The 20,996-nt window shown below is 44.9% G+C and overlaps 1 protein-coding gene across 1 annotated transcript; it reads left to right on the forward strand.

Annotated features, from left to right (window-relative positions):
• The first annotated feature begins 15,970 nt into the window (after nt 1-15,970).
• On the forward strand, nt 15,971-20,941 carry LOC136489003 (uncharacterized). Its single transcript, XM_066485760.1, has 3 exons — nt 15,971-19,357; nt 20,024-20,179; nt 20,894-20,941. Exons 1-3 carry the CDS (start codon nt 15,971-15,973, stop codon nt 20,939-20,941), a joined length of 3,591 nt encoding a protein of 1,196 aa, XP_066341857.1.
• The last annotated feature ends 55 nt before the right edge of the window (nt 20,942-20,996 follow it).

Consider the following 20,996-nt stretch of genomic DNA (forward strand, 5'->3'; position numbering starts at 1 on the left):
GAATGTAAGCCAATCAAGACACTAATGCCATCTAATGGACATCTCGACCTAGATGAGGGAGGTAAAATGGTTGATCATAATCTCTACCGCTCTATGATTGATAGCTTATTATATTTGACCGTATCTAGGCCCAACATCATGTTTAGTGTGTATGTGTGCTAGATTTCAAGCTAATCCTAAGAAAGCTCATTTGGTTTCCGTTAAAAGAATCCTTAGGTACCTTAAGCACACACCAAGCATTGGTCTTTGGTATCCCAAAGGAGCTAGATTTCAACTAATTGGCTATTCCAATTCGGATTATGCCAGTTGCAAAATTGATAGAAAAAGTACATCTGGAGGGTGCCATTTGCTTGGTAGATCACTAGTGTCTTGGTCCTCCAAGAAGCAAAATAGTGTGTCTTTGTCCACCGCCGAAGCGGAATACATTGCCACGGGTGCTTGTTGAGCACAAATACTTTACATGAAACAAACTTTGCTAGACTATGGTGTAGTTCTAGAAAAGGTACCTCTTTTGTGTGACAATGAGAGCATGATAAAGCTTGCTAATAATCCAGTTCAACACTCTCGCACCAAGCACATAGATATCCGCCATCACTTTCTTAGAGATCATGTTGCTAAAAATGATATATCACTAGAAGGTGTAAGGACCGAGGATCAATTGGCAGATATCTTCACTGAACCACTAGATGAGGCGACGTTTTGTCGGTTGAGGAATGAGCTCAATGTGCTTGATTTTAGTAACTTCACTAAATAATGAGCTTGTGTTGTCCCTTGCATTGCATTGTAATATACAACATGTTTAATTTTTGGTAATGCACTTATGGCTTGTCTAACATGGTTAAGATAACTGCCGAAAAGCGTGTGAAGAAGCTTAACCTTGGATCAAACTTGACAAGCAACTAGAATTGCTTTCAAGTATTGCATTGCATATGCATGTGTATTGCTTTGTCGTTTCTTTTCGGTTATCTTCCCTTTTATTGACTATTTTCTTAAAAAGAATTATAGCCTAAGGCAAAATATTTTAGAAAAATTGAGGGTTTGAGAGAGGTCATTCTCATTAGTCCCAATTGGTGTTTACTTGGGTCTTATTGAAGTTGGGACTTGATTGAGAACAGGAAGCGCGAAGGAACATTGAAGAATCGCTGAAGAATGGCAACCGAACGCTGCACCAGACTCTTGGATTCCAGCGTCTGGTCAGTTCACAAGAGGTGAACAGAAGCACGCAGAAATGACCGGACACTAAAACAGTGCTCAACCAGCATCCAGTGTGAAGGTGTCCCTGCGTCCAGTCATTTGAAGAAGACGTTGTCAGGACTGACTGGACTCTGACTATGCCCGGTCAAGGATAACCGGACGCATCCGGTCATGACTTGAGAGGTTTTGGACCTCTCTGTTGTCAACCGGACTCTAGGTGGCAGCATTCGGTCATTGTCATCCTTGCCGTCGCTCCCGCTCCCACGCTGCCTGTTCAAAGGAGTAAAAAAAATATTAGGGTTAGTAAAATATTCCACACACTTGCACATCTTGATCAAAGTGTATGACTTGCATTTCCTTGGGTCCGGTTTTTTACTTAGCAATATATGTTATGTAAGTATGCCTCTCATTCATACCTACCTAAAACTCCACTCAAAGCCTTTTAAGAGATAGGATGAAAAGAAGGCAAAACAATCAAATGTCTTGGTGAGGATCATACACATTAAGCGATTGAGTGAATCATTTGAGGAACTTACATTTTATTTTGCAAAACTCATAGAACCTTCGGATAGAAGGTTGATCAAAGAATGAATGATTGGTCATTCTGCTAAAACCGTACTGAACCATTGCCTTGCCATGGCCCGCACTGCCGTGCCCATGACCACCTCTACTGCCGCGCCGCCGCATTCACACCAGTGCCCTAGTCCATCTCTATCACCGCGTCTTCTCGGCCGCCGCATTGCAAACCCTAACCCTATCCTTTGCCAATCCCGGTGGTGCCCTGTGGTCCGTTCCTCTGCTGATTGGTCGCCGGTTCGTCGGTTTTCGTTAGGTAGCAAGCCATCGCTTTCAATTTCGCATCTACTACTTCCTTGTTAGGGTTTCGCACCTCTAGATGAATATTATGATTATTTATATCCTATCTATTCTATCATGCAGCGAGTCAATGCTCTTGTGGTTGTCTTTACAGTTGTCAGTGAACTCGGGGCCAAGCCCGTGAGTACGGATCGAGGCCAAGCCTCGTGAGTGTTAGTTGACAGTTAGTTCTCGTCTGTGGCAATAATTCTCTTCAGCTCCAGCAATGGCATGAGTCAAGAATGCCAGAGGTGGTCCCGATGATGAGGATCCGAGGTGTCCGCCTCACCTGTCTGCTCAGGAGAAAGGCAAGACGAAGAAGACTACAACGAAGAAGCATAAGTTTGTAGATGCAGATACTGAGAGAGCAGCAGCAGTGGCAGTCGCCGTAGAGCGAGCGGAGAGAGGTGGAGCTAGGAGTGGGTCTATATTGTAGATCAGCTATCACCAGCACAGAGGGCCACCGTCGAGTGGGTTGAGAGTCGTCATGGTAGTCTAGCTGGGACTGTCATGCTTGGAGGATGGTGTGTCGCTTTAGAAGAGAGTCAGCCTTAGGGGTAGACTATTGAGCAGCAGACACAGTCAGCAGTGCAGTCAGAGGATACTCAGCAGGCAGAGCAGACTGAGGAGATAGAGCAGGAAGCACAGCCACAACTTTGATGCTCTGTTCGCACACGTACTTAGGTGTCACTGAGGCCCGAGACACAGAGGAGGGGCTCTCATCCATCTCCCAGACCACAGGGTCCGCCTCTAGTTACTCACCTTGACCTAAGGGAAGCCATAGCCAAACAGGTGCAGTAGCTCCACTTCATGTAGTTTGAGGACTGGTTTCCGCCAAGGCAAGATGAGCGTGCATCAGAGCACTTCTACACAGTACTGCAGGAGGATTTCTATCATGCTTATCTGAACAGTGGGGTTGCATTCAAATCTCAGAGAGTCTGTTCTATTGAGTCACTTGTTGCAGCTGTAGGAGAGTAGATCTGTCCGCACCTCTCATATCTACCAGGGTTGATAGATCTCCTTGGATGGATTGGCTGCTATGTTCCATCATAGGTCTATGAGTTCTACTCTTCACTTTGGATTAACCTAGGGCACAGATTCATACACTTTGCATTAAGAGGCCATGACTATTGGCTCCAAAGCTCGAGGGTCAGAGAGATTCTCAGGATTCCAGAGTCACCCATTCACCTTCACGGGGTTTGCTATGGTCAGACAGAGCGTCCCAGATGCCCTCATGGTGGTCTTGTGCCTCCCATAGACCTTGTCAGACCATGCTTCATAGAGCCATTTGGCGAGGGGTCGAGCAGGACACCACGAGACCTTACTCCTACAGCTCGGCTTCTTGATGCTATCATGAGGAGGACTCTACTCCCGAGGATGGGTTACCGTGAGGGTTTGACTCGCATTCAGTTGTGGTTAGTGAATTCTCTGGTACAACAGACCGTATTTGATATTTGGGATGTCATTCTTTTAGAGATGGAGGATACACTAGCAGAGGGCTTCAGAGATCATCGTCAGCTGCCGTATGCTCACTAGATCACCTTCTTGATTTGAAAGGCAGTTACACAGAAGTCCCTAGAGATGATGGCTGAGTACACAGGTGCTACTACAGAGTTTCCTCCATATAACATGACTCAGATGCTCCACCACAGTAGTGCGAGGACACCTAGCCAGCTGAGCCATCGCCCAGAGGTCCTAGAGATAGCAGCCCAGTAGGATGAGATCATCAGGAGCATTGTAGCGATAGAGGAGGAGTAGCTAGATGCTCAGTAGGAGGGTGTGGCCGAGAGTGACCCTAGTGACAGCTCTGATGATGACTATTGGCCTATTCCTTAGACGCCTCCTCGACCACACGATAGAGAGGCCAGTGACTCCAGTTCAGCTCCACCACAGACACCGCAGATAGACCCTGCTCTTCTAGCAGTTCTTGAGCGGATGAGGCAAGATCAGGCACGCCAGGCCTAGGAGACCATAGCTGCACTAGCACAGGTTTAGGCTCGACAGGACGAGTTCTAGAGACAACAGCAGGCCATGTAGCAGCAGCATCTCATTATCTAGCAGCAGTTGCTTGGCTTTATGCAGCATGTCGTCGCTGCTATTGGGGTTGCTCCTCCATAGTCTACACCTCAGATAGGCTAGCCTACCACCACTTCAGTGACTCCAGCTGTATAGCCCAGTGAGCTTCAGAGTCAGGGACAACCAGCTACTCAGTTTGCTTCACCTACAGAGCAAGTGTCCTAGTAGTTTGCTTCGCTAGTGATAGCCTAGGGTCCTCATTTCACACCTATTGTTACGTGCTTCACTCCGCCTCAGAGCTCCTCAGTGCTAGTGTCTGACACCCTAGTATCTAGGAGTCTTGGTGCAACATTCAGTGAGCTTATAAGGTAGCCTACACCGCCAGAGTTATGAGTCCCTGTTCCTACCATAGTTGCTCCAGTTACTAGGACTACTGAGATGCTCCTGTTGTCTGTGGCATCATCAGAGCCACCTTCTACAGTGATACTTCTAGAGTCACAGGCCACGCCAGTTCCTGAGCAAACCTAGACCTCTTCACCTTCACTTCTAGTGATAGAGGGTCAGACCGCTCAGAGCTTAGGGTCAGAGGATGATGCTGCACAGTTCTAGATTTCTCACCGCACCTCAGTGCCTGACTCATCTACTCCTGCCCCACCGTCTAACCCTTAGGTTTTGGTGCTTAACGCCAAAGGGGGAGAGGGATCGAGTATGTTAGATCTAGGGGGAGCGTTACATCTAGGGGGAGCTTTTGATTCTTTACTTTTGGGTCTTTATGTGTGATACATTATGCATTCACGTTTACTTTCATGCATCATCATATTTACATGTGGTTGTGAGACTTATGTGACATGTGTGCTCTCTACTTTGATTTATATATATGTCATGTCACTTGGTTATGCTCATTTGCTTTGCTTCCACATTTTAACTCCGATTCAAATGAGCTTTACTTCTTGTACTCTTTCTTAATTCATATCTATTGAGTACACCATGTTGGCTTGGGTCATATAAGCATGTCTAACTCCTTTGCTCTTATTGTCAAAAGCTTATATGAACCAAGTATGTTGAAAACCTCATCTCTTTTACATACTCGAGGCTGTATTGTCATCAATCACCAAAAAGGGGGAGATTGAAAGCATCTAGGCCCCTAGTTGGGTTTCGGTGATTAATGACAATACGAGATTACTATGACTAACGTGTGTTTTGCAGAGGCAATTTAAGTTAGGTCATGGTAATGGCAATTGATTGGGCAATCATGGTTGTCATGCCCCTATGATGGAAATCGTTTCGGTTTTCAAAGGATGGACGACAAGGTTAAGGATGGACTAGTTCTAAGTGTCGTTTGGTGTTGAAGAGACACTTAGAGTAGTTTAGGACTTTGTTTTTCCTTTGGCCATACTATTAAGGGGGTATAGACTAGTAGCTTGACCTAGGTGAGTCTAGTGGGTTAGGTGTGGTTCACACTTATCAAATCTAGCACTAGGTAGCTCCAGAGTAGCCCTAAAATCAATTGGAGCAAACTTCATTCACATATGATTTCGAGTTGGAAGTGAATGAAGGGTCAAATGATTGACCGGACGCTGGTCTGCTTGTGACCAGACGCTGAAGGTTGAGTCCGGTCAGTTCATTTGATCAACTAGAGCCGTCTAGTTGAGACCGAACGCTGAGTGAAAAGTGACCGGACGTTGGGTGCCAGAGTCCGATCAACTCCAGAGAGGTTCCAGAGAGGGAGTTTCCTGATCGGACGTGTTCGATCAGTGCTAACCGGACGCTGGTCCGGATCCGATAACTGACCGGACGCTGAACTGTGAAGTGACTGAACTCTGGGTGCCAGTGTCCGGTCAACATCAGTATGGCTCCAGAGAGCGTTTTTCATGACCAGACACGTTCGGTCAGTGCTGACCGGATGCAGGTCAGAGTCCGGTCAGAACTTAATGGCTCTTTCTGACATAGTGGCGGGGATAACTGATCGGAGCGTCCGGTCATCCTGATCAGAGCATCTGGTCACCCCACAGAGTAATGACTCAGCCTCCAAACATTATGTTTTGAATGAGGGGGTATAAATAGTTACTCCACTCATCCAAAGGAGGCCTCTTGCCCATTTGTTTAGCTGAGAAACACCGTTGAGAGTGTAAAGGAGAGCAAGAGCCTAGTAAGGTGATTGAGATAAAAAATCTTTGCCCAAGGAGGTGTCCTATAGATAAAAAATCTTCCTTGCCTATGTCGTGAGAATGAAAGGGTCATCCTTGTACCAGAATGATTTAATGTTGATGGATCTGAAATGTCCGTCATCATCAATGCTTGCAGACTTCGTAGTGCCATCTAGATTGTACTAGTCACATCGCATAAGAACCATAGACCTAGACTCGGGTATCAGGACCACATGATAGTGCATACAAACCTTGACTGACCTTTGTTGGTTTCTCTCTACGCAGCTCCTCGATCTGCACACAAACTTGAAACCACAGTCACCACTAAGTTGTCGTATAATTCTGCCAATGATCAGTCTAACAAAACTAAAATATGCTAATCACATACATGAGACTTAAACCATGCTGGAAACTCTACTGCTAGCCTACTATCAACATCATCACTTGCCCTTTGTTCCTCTAAAATTTATCTATATATTCTATAGCACATATAAGCATTATTATTGGTAACATTTCATACGTAATACAGGAAACAACAAATTAGCATATAAAAAATCAAACTTAATGCACATATGGTCCAACCTCGTCGTAGTTATTAAGCACATACCAAGCTAGCTTATTCATTTTGGCTTTATCCTTGATCTCCTTTACCCTAATTTGGCCAATGGGCTTGATACCATGCATGAAAACAAAGGTCTCACCAGGTGCTAGCCCATCATGTGACATATTGTCATCCTGGTTATATCTTATTTTAACATCGTCCATGAACCTCTTCCAAAATGCCAACGTCGCACTTTCTAAGTAAGCCTCTGCAATTGATCCTTCAAGCCTAGCCCTGTTCCTTAATAAATTCTCCAACGTGCCCAATCGCCGTTCTATTGGGTACATCCATCCGTACTATGCGGACCTTCTAAGAAGTGCCTCATCAGGTAGATGGACAACCAAGTGCACCATAACATCAAAAAAGGCTGGTGGAAAAATCTTCTCAAGCTTGCATAAGATGAGTGGGATGTCTCGTCTTAGCTTTTCCAGGACTTCTTTCCTCAGAGTTCTACTGCATAGTTGCCTAAAGATGTTCTCAAGTTCTGAAATAGCTTCATATACATCTTTGCGAACAGAACCTCTTAAGCCTGCAGGTATGATCCTCTAGAGAAGGACATGGCAAGTATGTGTTATCAGCTTGCCAACTACCTTGGTACCATCTGCACTTATGGATTTTGCTAGGTTGGCTGCATAACCATCTAGAAGCTTGACACATTTAAGGAACTTGCAAAATTTTGCTCTGTGTTTTTTCGTCATTACATAGTGAGCTTTTAGGAATTTAAGCGAGGTGCCTTACTGCACGCCGTGATATTGAGGCCTTATGTTCATATCATGCAAATCTAGCCTAGCATTCGTTGTGTCCTTTGAATTGCCCTCCACTTTCAACAATGTCCAAAGAATGTTTTCACATATGTTCTTCTCAATGTGCATGACATCAAGATTGTGTGGCAGCAATAGATCCTTCCAATACGACAGCCCCCACCAAGCAGATTGTCGATTATAAATCACTGGCTCTTCTCCATGCTTTTGTTTCCTTTTTTCCATCATGCTTACCTAGGCAAACATCTTTAACCTTCTCGAGTTCCTCAAGGACCTCCTGTAAGTGAACTTTTCCGATGCATCTCGATCCTTAGTTTCTCCATCAAAATCCAAGCTCTTCATCCAAGGGTGATCCCTAGGAAGGTAACGACGGTGTCCAAGGTAGCCTAGCTTCTTTATTAGGCTCCTTGACAATGGAATTTTGTCACAACAAATACATGCATAATAACCTTTTGTAGTTTGGCCTGACAAGGTGCTCAATGCTAGAAAATCGTGTATGCACCAAAGCATGGCAGCGCGCAGAGTGAAGCCTTTCTTATTATAATGATGTAGTACATGCAAAGTGTCGACACCCTTCCATAGTTCCTTTAGTTCTTTTATAAGAGGCTCCAAGAATACATCAAAATCCTTTCCTAGAGAAGTTGGGCCGGGATCAGTATAGACATAAAGCAATTCGATGGGTTCACACATTCCCATGGTGGCAGGTTCAGAGGCGTTACAAGAACAGGCCACATACTATATGTCGAGCTAAAGTTGCCAAATAGATTGAAACCATCTATGGTGACGGCAAGCCTCAAGTTCCTTGGATCATCTGCAAAAGTTGGCTGCTTTCTATCAAAGTCCTGCCATGCCTCCTCATCTACTGGATGGCTCATTTCACCGGTATTCTTCTCTCGCTTAGTCTCATGCCATTCGGCGTCCGCTGTTGTTCCTTGAGCAGCAAAGATCCTCTGCAACTTCGGTATTAGAGGAAAATGCCTCAAAACCTTATGAGGAACCCGCCTGCTACCATCTGCATCCTCCCATCTAGACTCTTTGCATTTTGGGCACGCTTGCAATTCCTCATGATCACCCCAAAATAACACACAGTTGTTCTTGCACACATGGATACTTTCATAACCTTGTCCTAATTCTTGAATATATTTGCGTGCCTCCTCACATGATTTTGGTATGTTACTACTAGGGAATGCATCTGACAACAACGCCAATAGTGCATCAAAATAGTTGTTGCTAACTCGATAGCGGGACTTGATATAGAACAACCTGACAAGGAAGAAGAATCTTGAGAAGGTAGATTTAGAAGAAACTGATTGCTTCAACTCATCCAACACTCTTTTAAACTTTGGGACTCCTCCAGCCCACTCTTCAGATGTCAACTAGTTTTGAACTAAATCATCAAAATATGATAATATTTTATCGTTGCGGTACTCCTGCTCCTCCACCTCCACAATCCAACCTTCATGATGAGATCCATGCACATCTAATGGCTCTATAATGTCAGTACCTCCTCCCTCTTCCCCATGATGAATCCATGTGGTGTATGTGGGTGACATTCTATGTATAAGTAAGTCATCCTTCACCTCCTACCAAGTTTTAACCACTTGGTTAAGACAATGTGTACACGGGCAAGGGATCTTTTGCTCTGGGTATTTTTGTTTAACCATATCCATGAACTCTTCAACTCCTGCGATGAACATCGGCAAGAATGGTCTCCCATTAGGAATCTAGGATCTGTCCATCTATTGCAGCAAAAGTATGCAAAGTCCGTTAAAGTTTCGACCATTGTGTGGACAGTGGCAAAACTAGCATTAGAACAAAGCATACAGTGTTCGGGAGCACTAATCTATGCATTTGTTCATATCATACTATGGGACCATTTGGTTTTCTATTTTTGTGCGACAAAAGCATTGATTTCAATTGAAATTCATACAGAATAGCCTTTCTTTATGTGTTCTTTACTTTATCGTGTACAGAAAATAGAGTTCTATAATCACAGAAGAAGGTACTCATACCTTTGTTCTATGAACTAGCATGGCTCGGCTGCAAGCCGCCTCTGCCACTGCACACACCTGATCACGCGGACGCCAATGCCACCACGCTCCACTGGGAGAGCCCCGCCACACCACTAAAAGGACGTCTGAGCCACCACAGCAGACTAGGGATCCTCTTCCTTCGTCTCTGCCATTGCCGCCGTCGCCGCCGCAAGTCCAGCGGGCATAGATTTGTTTCCACTTGTAGGGGATATATCCAATTTAGGTCAACTTGTAGGGCATCCACACAACCAATAGGATACTATAGCGACTCCAAAGAGATGTCGGCATAGCCAGGCGTCTAGCACAATGGTAAAGATGCTCCAATCCTTGGTCTTGAGGTATCAGACTTTTTTTGAGAAATTAAACCCCGACGACACACATGGTACAAGTGACACGCAAATCGTCGGGTCCCACAGGTTGGATGGAGATGGAGAAAGGTCCTATAGGTACACGTGACACGTAAGCCATCGGCTCCCATAGGTCGGATGCAGAAGGACCGAGCAGAGATTTTTTTGACAAATTACAAGCATCAAGTGACACGCAAGCCATCGGGTCCCGCAGGTCGGATGGAGATGAAGAACGATTACATAGGTACATGTGACATATAAGTCATCGGGTCCCATAGGTCGGATGCTGAAGGGCCCCGCAGGTACATGTCGGATGGAGAAAGGACCGAGCGAAGACTTTTATGATGAATTGTAAGCGTCATGGATGAGTAACTGCAGGTCCCACAGGTACACGTCGGATGGAGAAGGGTCCCACAGGTATACATCACATGGAGAAAGGATCGAGCAGAGACTTTTATGATGAATTGCAAGTGTCACGGATGAGTAACTACAGTTCTGAGAAAGTACCATGTGGATCTATGATGAAGCATTGTTTCATGGATGTGTAATTAGTTCAATAACGAAGCCCTGTTCATCATAGTATTAAAGGATATCATCATAGATGAGTCGTGCGAGTGATCTGTGATGAAACCCTATGCTCTTCTATGATGTTTTTTTGTGACGATGCCTGATTTCATCGTAGATAGGGAGGGTTGAAGGATCGTCACCACTGATCTATGACAAAACAGAAAAAAATCGTCATAAAAAGCGATCTTCTATGATGGTTTTAGAATTGTCATTAAGATTTTCATCATAGAACTAGATATTTCTAGTAGTGTATGTCTCTTCTTCTAAACCACATATTTAGAGAGAGATCACTATCTTTTAGAACATGGAGTATTTACCTAACAAACATTTTTTTGTCTACTCCCAGTGTAGGAGCAGAGTTTTTGGTGGATCTAAATGGAAGCATGTTTTAGCGTACTCCTAGTGTAGGAGCAACATGTATATGTGGGTGTACGTGATCTTGATCTTGGGAGCATGATAAATCTCTTAACAAGGGTTAACAAGACTTGACCAAACTCAACACAATAACAAGTAGCGTATGTGGAAGGCTTGAAACTTGCTAGATGTTATATTTGGCTTTGGTAGGAATTGCTCACCAAATGAGGAGCATGTGATACTATAGTTTTATAACATTTTTATCAAAACAAATTCTTCAAGTACTTTGAATAGAAATGGTAGGATTTCTAAGTCAGAACTATATCACACCTCACAACAACTTTGTCAACATGATTGTCCTATTAAAATATTTTCCCACAAGCGTAAGTGAATGTATATGGAACAAACTTTATGCAGGCTTCTATCTTAAAATGCTATGGACATGTCACTTTTGGAATTCTGAACAAAGTGTGGTTTATAAAATTGCATGAAGGTGGAGTGACATTTGTTTTGCATTTTTAATTTGTTCAATTTTAAATTTCAAAATTTTTGGAGCATTTGAGGGTAGCGTTGCACAAACCACCGCTGAAGAGAAGGAGCTGAGTTAGAGGTGGTTTGGCTAAACCAAAAGTTTAGCCAATCCTCTCTTGAGCCATTTGTCCTGTCCTTCTGCATGTTGGATCAGTCGATGTTTGTGCAACGTGTTGGTGGGAGATCTCAAATGTGTTTTCATCTTGCTTAAGAGATCTCACCCACACTTATTGTTGTACCTACTAAACAGTTTCACTCTGGAGGAAGCTTTGGGAGGATGTGTATGCTTTTCATGCCAAAAGAGTTTTGAGGTATTGCCAAAATCCTTGAATTCGATAGGGAACTCCGAAGGATGAATCACTCTTTCCTTCGAAGTTCGTGGTTTGGGTGAGGGCTCATGAGTCTAATCTAAGGATGCTATAGGTTTAGATTTGACTGATGAGGACTCCTCAACACTCAACATGACTTTAGCCTAGAGGGGTTTGGTTCTTATGACGAAAAAAATGTGTTTGGCTACAAAGTGCTCAAGGAATTCTACTTGCTCCGTCATAGTTTTGTGTGTAAATTTCTACCTCCGGCAGTCATGTCTAGACATAGGTCAGCTTCCATGGCAATACCCAAACAAAAGAGTCGCAACAATATGCTGTCGGGTAAAGATAAGTCTAGGCCGGCGTGTATTAAAACAGAGAACCTATCCTAGGCTGCACCTATTGACTCCTCATTTTGTTCAAAGTTGAGGATCGCCCTTGGTAGAGAGACGATACGGGACATAGGGAAGAATGCAAGATGAAACTTGTCCTTAAGTTCATCCCAATCCCCATTCATACTTTCTATGGCGTGAGTGTACCATTGCTTCGCCTTCCCTGTGAGAGAGAAGGGAAACAATTTCCACCTTAGTGTTTCCTATGTCATGTCTGAGATGCTCAGGCACGAACACATCTCGAACTCTAGCAGGTGATTGCAAGGGTTTTCATCATCGTGCCCTAAGAAGGGTTGTGCCCAAACCATGGCTATTAAGCTAGGGTGGAGTTCATAGCCAGATGAAAACTTTAGTTTTGGTGGTGGCTCAGGAAACTCTCTCTTTGTAGCGGATGGGTACAAAGTTGAAGTTGGCTTCATAGTGAAAAGATAAAAGAAGATATTTTTGTCTTTATAAAAAGAAAAAGATACAGATACGAGGACGAACTAGGTTCGAAAAAAATAGCAACCGTTTCTGGCAACGGTGCCAAAAATGCTTGTTGGTATTTCTTAACGTATACAGAAATAATCTGCAAGCGCACGGAACTACCGTTGTAGCATTTCACCCAGAAGTATTCAGGATATTGTATTTTCCACAGGGAACGGAGGTACTCTTCTAGCTAGTTCATCCAAGGACAACACAAGGGTAGAGTTGGAAGAGGATGATATGGATTCCTATGGTTTTAGATTCTAAGGATAGATAAACTATACTTCTACTTGCTTACTTCGGGCTATCAACACCTGCCGTGGGGCTGTAGCACCTGCCGCCTACCCCTCAACCGTGGGGCATGAGGCAAACGAAGGTAGCCTCTAGCCTAGACACCATGTCTATGCTATTGACTACTACTCTAGCGTTGCGTAGGGTGATCCATCTTTATCAGGGCCCTCTACTAGAGTATCCATTACAAGAACGGACTACGAACCCGCAAACAAGTAAGAGTAAAGCTTAACTAAACAAAGACTTAATAACATAAGAATCATGAACACTCACTTAGCGGGATAACCCATTGAAGTACAGGTGTTCATCGAGGTAAAAGTTTGGGGCGACACCGATAAGCTCGGCGCTTCCCCGTACTCTCCCTCACATCTCTCCCTTACTACTCTAGATAGCTACTAGGGCCTAAGCCCTTGGAGTGTTGCTCAAATGTGGAGTGCTCTTTTCCTTGAGGTGGTGTTGTTAAATGAGGAGGAGGGAGCCTCCTTTTATAGGTGGAGAGGAGGGGGTTCTTTGGAAAATGCTTCATCCTCTCATGGAAAGCACCAAACTGACCTCCAAGTACGTTGAACTTGGGCCAAGCCCCGAGAACCGACCAAAGAGAGGCGGTTTTAACCGCCCTGACAAGGTTGGGCCCGAGGCGAGACACAAGGGGTGTGCCACCTTGAGTCCAATTTTGTTGTGCGGTATTCTTTGGTCTTCTAGAGTGGGCCTGTGTGGGTTTTATGCTGATTGGTGGTGTTTGGATTTGGGTTTGTCAATGTTCTCCTCTCGTATGGGCCCTAATTCTTTTGGTGATTGGGCTTCTCTCCTTTGGGCTTGTGTAGAATGGTATTTGTGCTTTGTCCTCTTGCACATTTTAAGCCTCTTTATGTGTATTTCCACAAATGTCCTCCTGCAAATGTATAAACACCAAAACTCGTGGAATTCATTAGTCATAAACTCTATCACTAAGTTTGGTGTTCATTTGAGTGGATTTTATGTGAGTGTTGGTGGTTGGAAATAGGAGTTAAGGACCACCAACAGGTCGCCGCCACCCTAGCCCTCCTCTTGGCTAAACATGCTAAGTCTTCACTCTCATCGGCCAACTAGGGAACACTTGGAACCTTTGGGGGATATTTGACAACTTTGTTAGACATTGTGTTACCTTGCCAAATGAGCAACGTGTTTGGATTCTCAGCTAGCTTACCTCGAGGTCTGTGTTTGGCAAAGATTTTCTTTGCTGAGATGAGCTTGCTGATGAGGACACCACGAGTACATCTACACCAGCAGCACCTCAGGCGCCTCCAGTTGATCATCTAGGGCCAATCACTCGGGCCCGTGCGAGAGAATTAAACTTCATCATGCTATTAAGGAATGAAGGGCCAGCGGAATAAGAAGATGGCCCAACAGGGCAGCCCAGGTGGGGCGCCTAGGGCTGGGAGCCGCCGCCTTTCCCCTGGTGGCGCCCCCCCCTCCTGCCGTCGATCTGGACTCCAGGGGCTGCGCCCCCTTTATTTAGTCGGAGTCCCTTTTGTTTACAACTCGAGTTTTGTTTTACATCTAGCTTTAGCTACTCTCGAACACGGCAATTCCGCGCCGTCTTTGTGTGATTCAGAACTCCACCTTCGAGCGATAATTGTGATTGCTCGCGTCTTTTTCTTGTTCGTTTTTTTCGATTGCGTGCAGGAAACGATCTTCGTGATCAGGCTGATCTCGCACCGGCGAGGTTGGTAACCATCGGGAGTTGGTTCAGCGATTGCATTGGCGCTTCGGGTTCGCTCGTCGTAGTCGGATCGTGAGGGTCTACTTCCAGCAGATCGAAATTATCTCCACTCACCGAAAGATCGGGCACCCCCCCTTCTATCAAGTGGTATCAGATTTCCAGGTTGATCGGTGAGCTTTATCGAGTGTTTTCCCGATTCATATTTGTTCATTACCTAGAGTCCACAAAAAGCCAAAAAAAAACAATATTTTACTTTCCGCTGTCCTATCAACCTTTGTGCCTTTGCATTTTCGTTCCAGTTTCGCATTGTTGAGTTTGTTTCCGTGGTCGAGTCTTGTTGCTGGTTTAGGATTGTGTTCGTGGTCGTAGTTCAACCGCACCGTTGCTATTCTTTGTTTCCGCCGCTATCCCACCCACCGTTCCCAAACAACAAGTCGAAGCCACCATATTACTCGACTTGCCCCCGCTAGCCGCCTTGTGTGATCTCTCGCCGCCGCGCTAACCCTAGATAGGTTGCCAGCCGCTGTTATTTCTCCTGCATCGCAGCCCTCCTTACATCATCTGGCGCCTACCTACTGCTGTTAGTCACAGGGACGATTGATCCTGTGATCGGTGTTGGAGTTTAGGGACGCTTTGCCCTAACTGCCGCCGCCGTGTTGTGCCTTCCGGAAAACATAACTTGAGATACCTTCGGTAAAACAGGCATAACTTTTCGCTCGTTTGTCAGAAAAATCTGAAATTTTTTGTGGAGCATCTCGACACCATTTGGAGCCGACCCAAACTCACCTTCGGTCTGTTTGGTTTCGTCAAAATCCCCAAAAAAATTCGGGAAAATATAGAAAAAAATTGTCAAGGGTTTTGCACGTTTTTCAGAGAACGTGTTGTTTTTCTGTAGGCCACATAACACCTCAGTTGTAGGTGCCAATTTTTGTGGTTGCATCTTTTGTGATCCTTGTTCAGAGAAAAATATAAAAAAAAATAGTGCCAAAAAAAAAAAAAAGTTTATTCCTACTAGTACCTTTTGGAAAAATCTGGGCTATTTGCTTGTTCTGTGAGTTCTTTCCATCGTCCTTTGTTTCACCTTGTTGCGCTACGTCTAGGACACGTCTTAGCCAGCACTTGTGACTTGTACTTTGGATACTTATTGAACATTCGCTAATCTGCATTCGTTAATTGCTAATCCTTGACTTGAGTGCGGCCTACCCAGAACTCCACATAGTTCTACGACGAGCTGACTTTGTTCCCAGGCAATCGCTGCTCCAATCTTTCGCGAGTTCCTCCGGTCGGTTGTGGGTCGCCCCTGTGTGCTAGGTAAGAACGGATAAGACATTGATAACAGCACTAGTGTGAGCGCCTTGTGAACCGTTACACCCTATTTTGGCATCGGTTTTGTGTTTGCGCTAACCATGGCAGGCGACGGCGACGACGTGAAGGATGAGCTGCAGGACATGCGGACACAGATTGATGGACTTGCCACCGACATCAAGACGATGCATGAACGGATGGATTCCACGGTCACTACGGCGAACGAGCGGTTCGATCAGTTAGACCTCTCGCAGACAGCCACCAAGACCACGCTCGACACCATCGTGTCACGCCTCGACTCATTGAGCACGCTGGTCGCAGATCTCCAGAACGATTATGTTGGTGACACGGAGCAGGACGGTGGAGACCGTCAAGGCCGCGCTCGCCGTGTGCCACGCCGTCCCGGTAATGATTCTTTTGCTAAGATAAAATTTAAAATTCCATCTTTTACTGGCAAATATGATCCTGCTGCATATCTTGATTGGGAATTAGAAGTCGACCAGAAATTTTCATGCCATGATATTCCTGCTAATTCTCAAGTTAAAGCTGCTATTAGTGAATTTACTGATTTTGCTTTAATTTGGTGGCGTGAATATAAACAAAAACATCCCGCTACAGTTCCAACCACATGGGATCAATTAAAAGCTGCTATGCGATACAGATTTGTACCTTCTTATTATGCTCGCGATTTGCTTAATAAAATGCAATGTTTTCAGCAAGGTTCACAATCTGTAGAGGACTATTACCAGGAATTGCAAAAAGGCATGATTCGGTGTGGGTTAGTTGAGGAAAACGATGCTGCTATGGCACGTTTTCGTGGTGGGTTAAACCGTGAAATTCAGGATATACTTGATTACAAAGAGTATTATGATATGACCACATTATTTGAATTTGCTTGCAAAGCTGAACGTCAAATACAGGGACGCCGCTCGAAGCCATATTCTAACTCTTTTGCAGGACGAAGCTCGACATCCGGTTCAGCACTCGCGCCCCCTGCACCGTCCACACCCACCACTACACCACGTGAGCGGGCAGCCACTTCTGCAGGTACTCCTCCGTCCACAGGTGCAGTTCCTTCCACACGCCGCACACGGGATATTCAGTGCTTTCGTTGCCAAGGATTTGGCCATGTGTCTCGGGAATGTCCGAACAAGCGTGCCTTGCTCATTCGTGACGATGGTGAGTATTCTTCTGCTAGTGATTCTGACGATATTCAACCCGCTATGCTTGCCACTGACCATGCAGCAAAGACGGACGTACATGTCAACCCGGACGACGCCGATAGGTATGAAAGTCTTGTTGTGCAGCGTGTTCTTAGTACACAGGTCGCTACGCCTGAGACGAATCAGCGACACACTCTTTTCCATACCAAGGGCGTTGTGCAAGAGCGATCCATTCGCATCATCATCGACAGCGGCAGCTGCAACAATTTGGCGAGTACCGCGCTGGTTGAGAAGTTGTCTTTACCCACTCGTAAGCATCCACATCCATATCACATTCAATGGCTTAATGATGGTGGGAAAATTAGAATTACTCGTTCGGTCCGTGTTCCTTTCTCCATGGGTGCTTATTCTGATTTTGTCGATTGTGATGTTATTCCCATGGAAGTATGCTCTCTGTTACTTGGGCGACCTTGGCAATATGATACTGATAGCTTGCATCATGGTCGTTCCAATCACTATTCTCTCATGTTTAAGGGTCAAAAAATAATTATACATCCAATGACACCTGAACAAATTATTAAAGATGATCTTGCTCGAGCTGCTAAAACTGCTAAACAACTTGCACCATCGACCTCTGTTAATTCTGAAATCAAGTTAAATGCTCCTGTTTTGCTTGCTACACGTGCTGATTTTGATAAGTTACATGATGCTACTTTGCCATGCTATGCCCTTATATGCTCTCGTGTGCTCGTTTCCCTTGATGATACACCGTCTTTGGATATTCCCCCTGCTGTTGCTAACATTTTGCAGGAGTACGCTGATGTCTTTCCAAAAGATTTGCCACCAGGCCTCCCACCACTTCGTGGCATTGAGCACCAGATCGACCTCATTCCCGGCGCACAGCTCCCGAACCGCGCCCCGTACCGTACAAATCCGGATGAGACAAAGGAGATCCAGCGACAGGTACAGGCGTTGCTTGACAAGGGTTATATTCGTGAGTCTCTTAGCCCTTGCTCTGTTCCTGTGTTACTTGTTCCAAAGAAAGATGGCTCTTGGCGTATGTGTGTAGACTGTCGTGCTATTAATAACATTACCATTCGCTACCGATATCCTATACCACGCCTTGATGATATGCTAGATGAGCTTAGTGGTGCCATTATTTTTACTAAGATTGATTTGCGTAGTGGCTACCATCAGATTCGCATGAAATTAGGTGATGAATGGAAAACGGCTTTTAAAACGAAATTTGGGTTATATGAATGGTTGGTTATGCCGTTTGGTTTGACGAATGCTCCCAGCACTTTTATGCGTTTGATGAATGAAGTTCTGAGGCCCTTCATAGGATTGTTTGTAGTTGTCTATTTTGATGATATCCTTATTTACAGCAAGTCTATGGAAGAGCATTTAGACCATTTGCGTGCTGTTTTTGATGCGTTGCGTGCGGCCAATTTATTTGCTAACATCGAAAAATGCATGTTTTGCACACAACGTGTCTCGTTTCTTGGCTATGTTGTTACTCCACAGGGCATTGAGGTGGATAGCAGCAAGATCGATGCCATTCGGGCGTGGCCTACACCGACGACGGTCACACAAATTCGAAGCTTTCTTGGCCTTGCAGGTTTCTACCGCAGGTTTGTTCGTGATTTTAGCTCCATTGCAGCGCCTCTACATGAGCTTACAAAGAAGGATGTCCCCTTTGCTTGGAGTGATTCGCAAGAGGTTGCGTTCAGCACCTTGAAAGATAAGTTAACCAATTCTCCTCTCTTGCAGTTGCCTGATTTTACTAAAGTGTTTGAGCTTGAATGTGATGCTAGCGGTATTGGGCTAGGTGCTGTTTTGTTACAAGAAGGAAAACCTGTTGCCTATTTTAGCGAGAAATTAAGTGGTGCTAGCTTGAATTATTCTACTTATGATAAGGAGCTTTATGCTTTAGTGCGCACTTTGCATACTTGGCAGCACTACCTTTGGCATCGCGAGTTTATAATTCATTCTGATCATGAGGCTTTAAAACATATTCGTACCCAAACAAACCTGAACCGTCGTCATGCTAAATGGGTAGAATTCATTGAGTCTTTTCCTTACATTATTAAACACAAGAGCGGGAAAGAAAATGTTATTGCTGATGCTTTGTCTCGTCGCTATACCATGCTATCACAGTTAGATTTTAAAATTTTTGGCCTGCAAACTGTGAAGGATCAATATGTGGATGATGCTGATTTTAAAGATGCTTTTGCCCATTGTATTCATGGCAAACCCTGGGGCAAATTTCACATACAGGACGGGTTCCTGTTTCGCGCTAACAAGCTGTGTGTTCCAGCTAGCTCGGTTCGTCGTTTGTTGTTACAGGAAGCGCATGGAGGCGGTCTCATGGGGCACTTTGGCGTCTACAAGACGCATGAGGTGCTGGCTGCTCATTTCTTTTGGCCCCGGATGCGCGCTGATGTTGAGCGCCTTGTTGCACGTTGCAATACTTGCCAGAAAGCTAAGTCACGATTGAACAACCATGGTTTGTACATGCCTTTGCCTGTTCCTACTTTCCCTTGGCTTGATATTTCTATGGACTTTGTTTTGGGATTGCCTCGAACTAAGAAGGGGAGGGACAGTATTTTTGTGGTTGTTGATCGTTTCTCCAAAATGGCTCATTTTATACCTTGTCATAAGACTGATGATGCTAGCAATATTGCTGAATTGTTCTTTAAAGAGATTATTCGTTTGCATGGTATTCCAAATACAATAGTCTCTGATCGTGATGCTAAGTTTCTCAGTCATTTTTGGAGATCACTGTGGAATAAAATGGGAACTAAATTGCTGTTTAGCACTACTTGTCACCCTCAGACTGATGGGCAAACTGAGGTGGTTAATCGAACTTTGTCAACCATGCTTAGGGCTGTTTTAGATAAAAACTTGAAACGTTGGGAGGATTGCTTGCCTCATGTTGAGTTTGCTTATAATCATGCAACGCATTCTTCTACAAAAATGTGTCCCTTTCAGATTGTTTATGGTTATATTCCTCGAGCGCCCATTGATTTGTTTGCTCTTGATGCTGAGGACGCTCCACACATAGATGCCGCTGCACATATTGATCAAATGATTAGCTTGCATGAACAAACTAAACAAAACATTGCTACTGCTAATGCTAAATATCAGGTTGCGGGTAGTAAAGGGAGAAAACATGTTACTTTTGAACCGGGTGATCTGGTTTGGTTGCATTTAAGAAAGGATCGTTTTCCTACTTTACGTCGTTCTAAATTGATGCCACGTGCTGCTGGTCCTTTTAAAGTACTAACCAAGATTAATGATAATGCTTACATCCTTGACCTGCCTGCGGAGTTTGGTGTTTCCACGAGTTTTAATGTTGCAGATTTGAAACCTTATGCGGGCGAAGATGAGGAGTTGCCATCGAGGACGACTTCAATTCAAGAAGGGGAGGATGATGAGGACACCACGAGTACATCTACACCAGCAGCACCTCAGGCGCCTCCAGTTGATCATCTAGGGCCAATCACTCGGGCCCGTGCGAGAGAATTAAACTTCATCATGCTGTTAAGGAACGAAGGGCCAGCGGAATAAGAAGATGGCCCAACAGGGCAGCCCAGGTGGGGCGCCTAGGGCTGGGAGCCGCCGCCTTTCCCCTGGTGGCGCCCCCCCTCCTGCCGTCGATCTGGACTCCAGGGGCTGCGCCCCCTTTATTTAGTCGGAGTCCCTTTTGTTTACAACTCGAGTTTTGTTTTACATCTAGCTTTAGCTACTCTCGAACACGGCAATTCCGCGCCGTCTTTGTGTGATTCAGAACTCCACCTTCGAGCGATAATTGTGATTGCTCGCGTCTTTTTCTTGTTCGTTTTTTTCGATTGCGTGCAGGAAACAATCTTCGTGATCAGGCTGATCTCGCACCGGCGAGGTTGGTAACCATCGGGAGTTGGTTCAGCGATTGCATTGGCGCTTCGGGTTCGCTTGTCGTAGT

The sequence above is a fragment of the Miscanthus floridulus genome, chromosome 10 (assembly GCF_019320115.1).
Source record: "Miscanthus floridulus cultivar M001 chromosome 10, ASM1932011v1, whole genome shotgun sequence".
NCBI lineage: Eukaryota > Viridiplantae > Streptophyta > Magnoliopsida > Poales > Poaceae > Miscanthus > Miscanthus floridulus.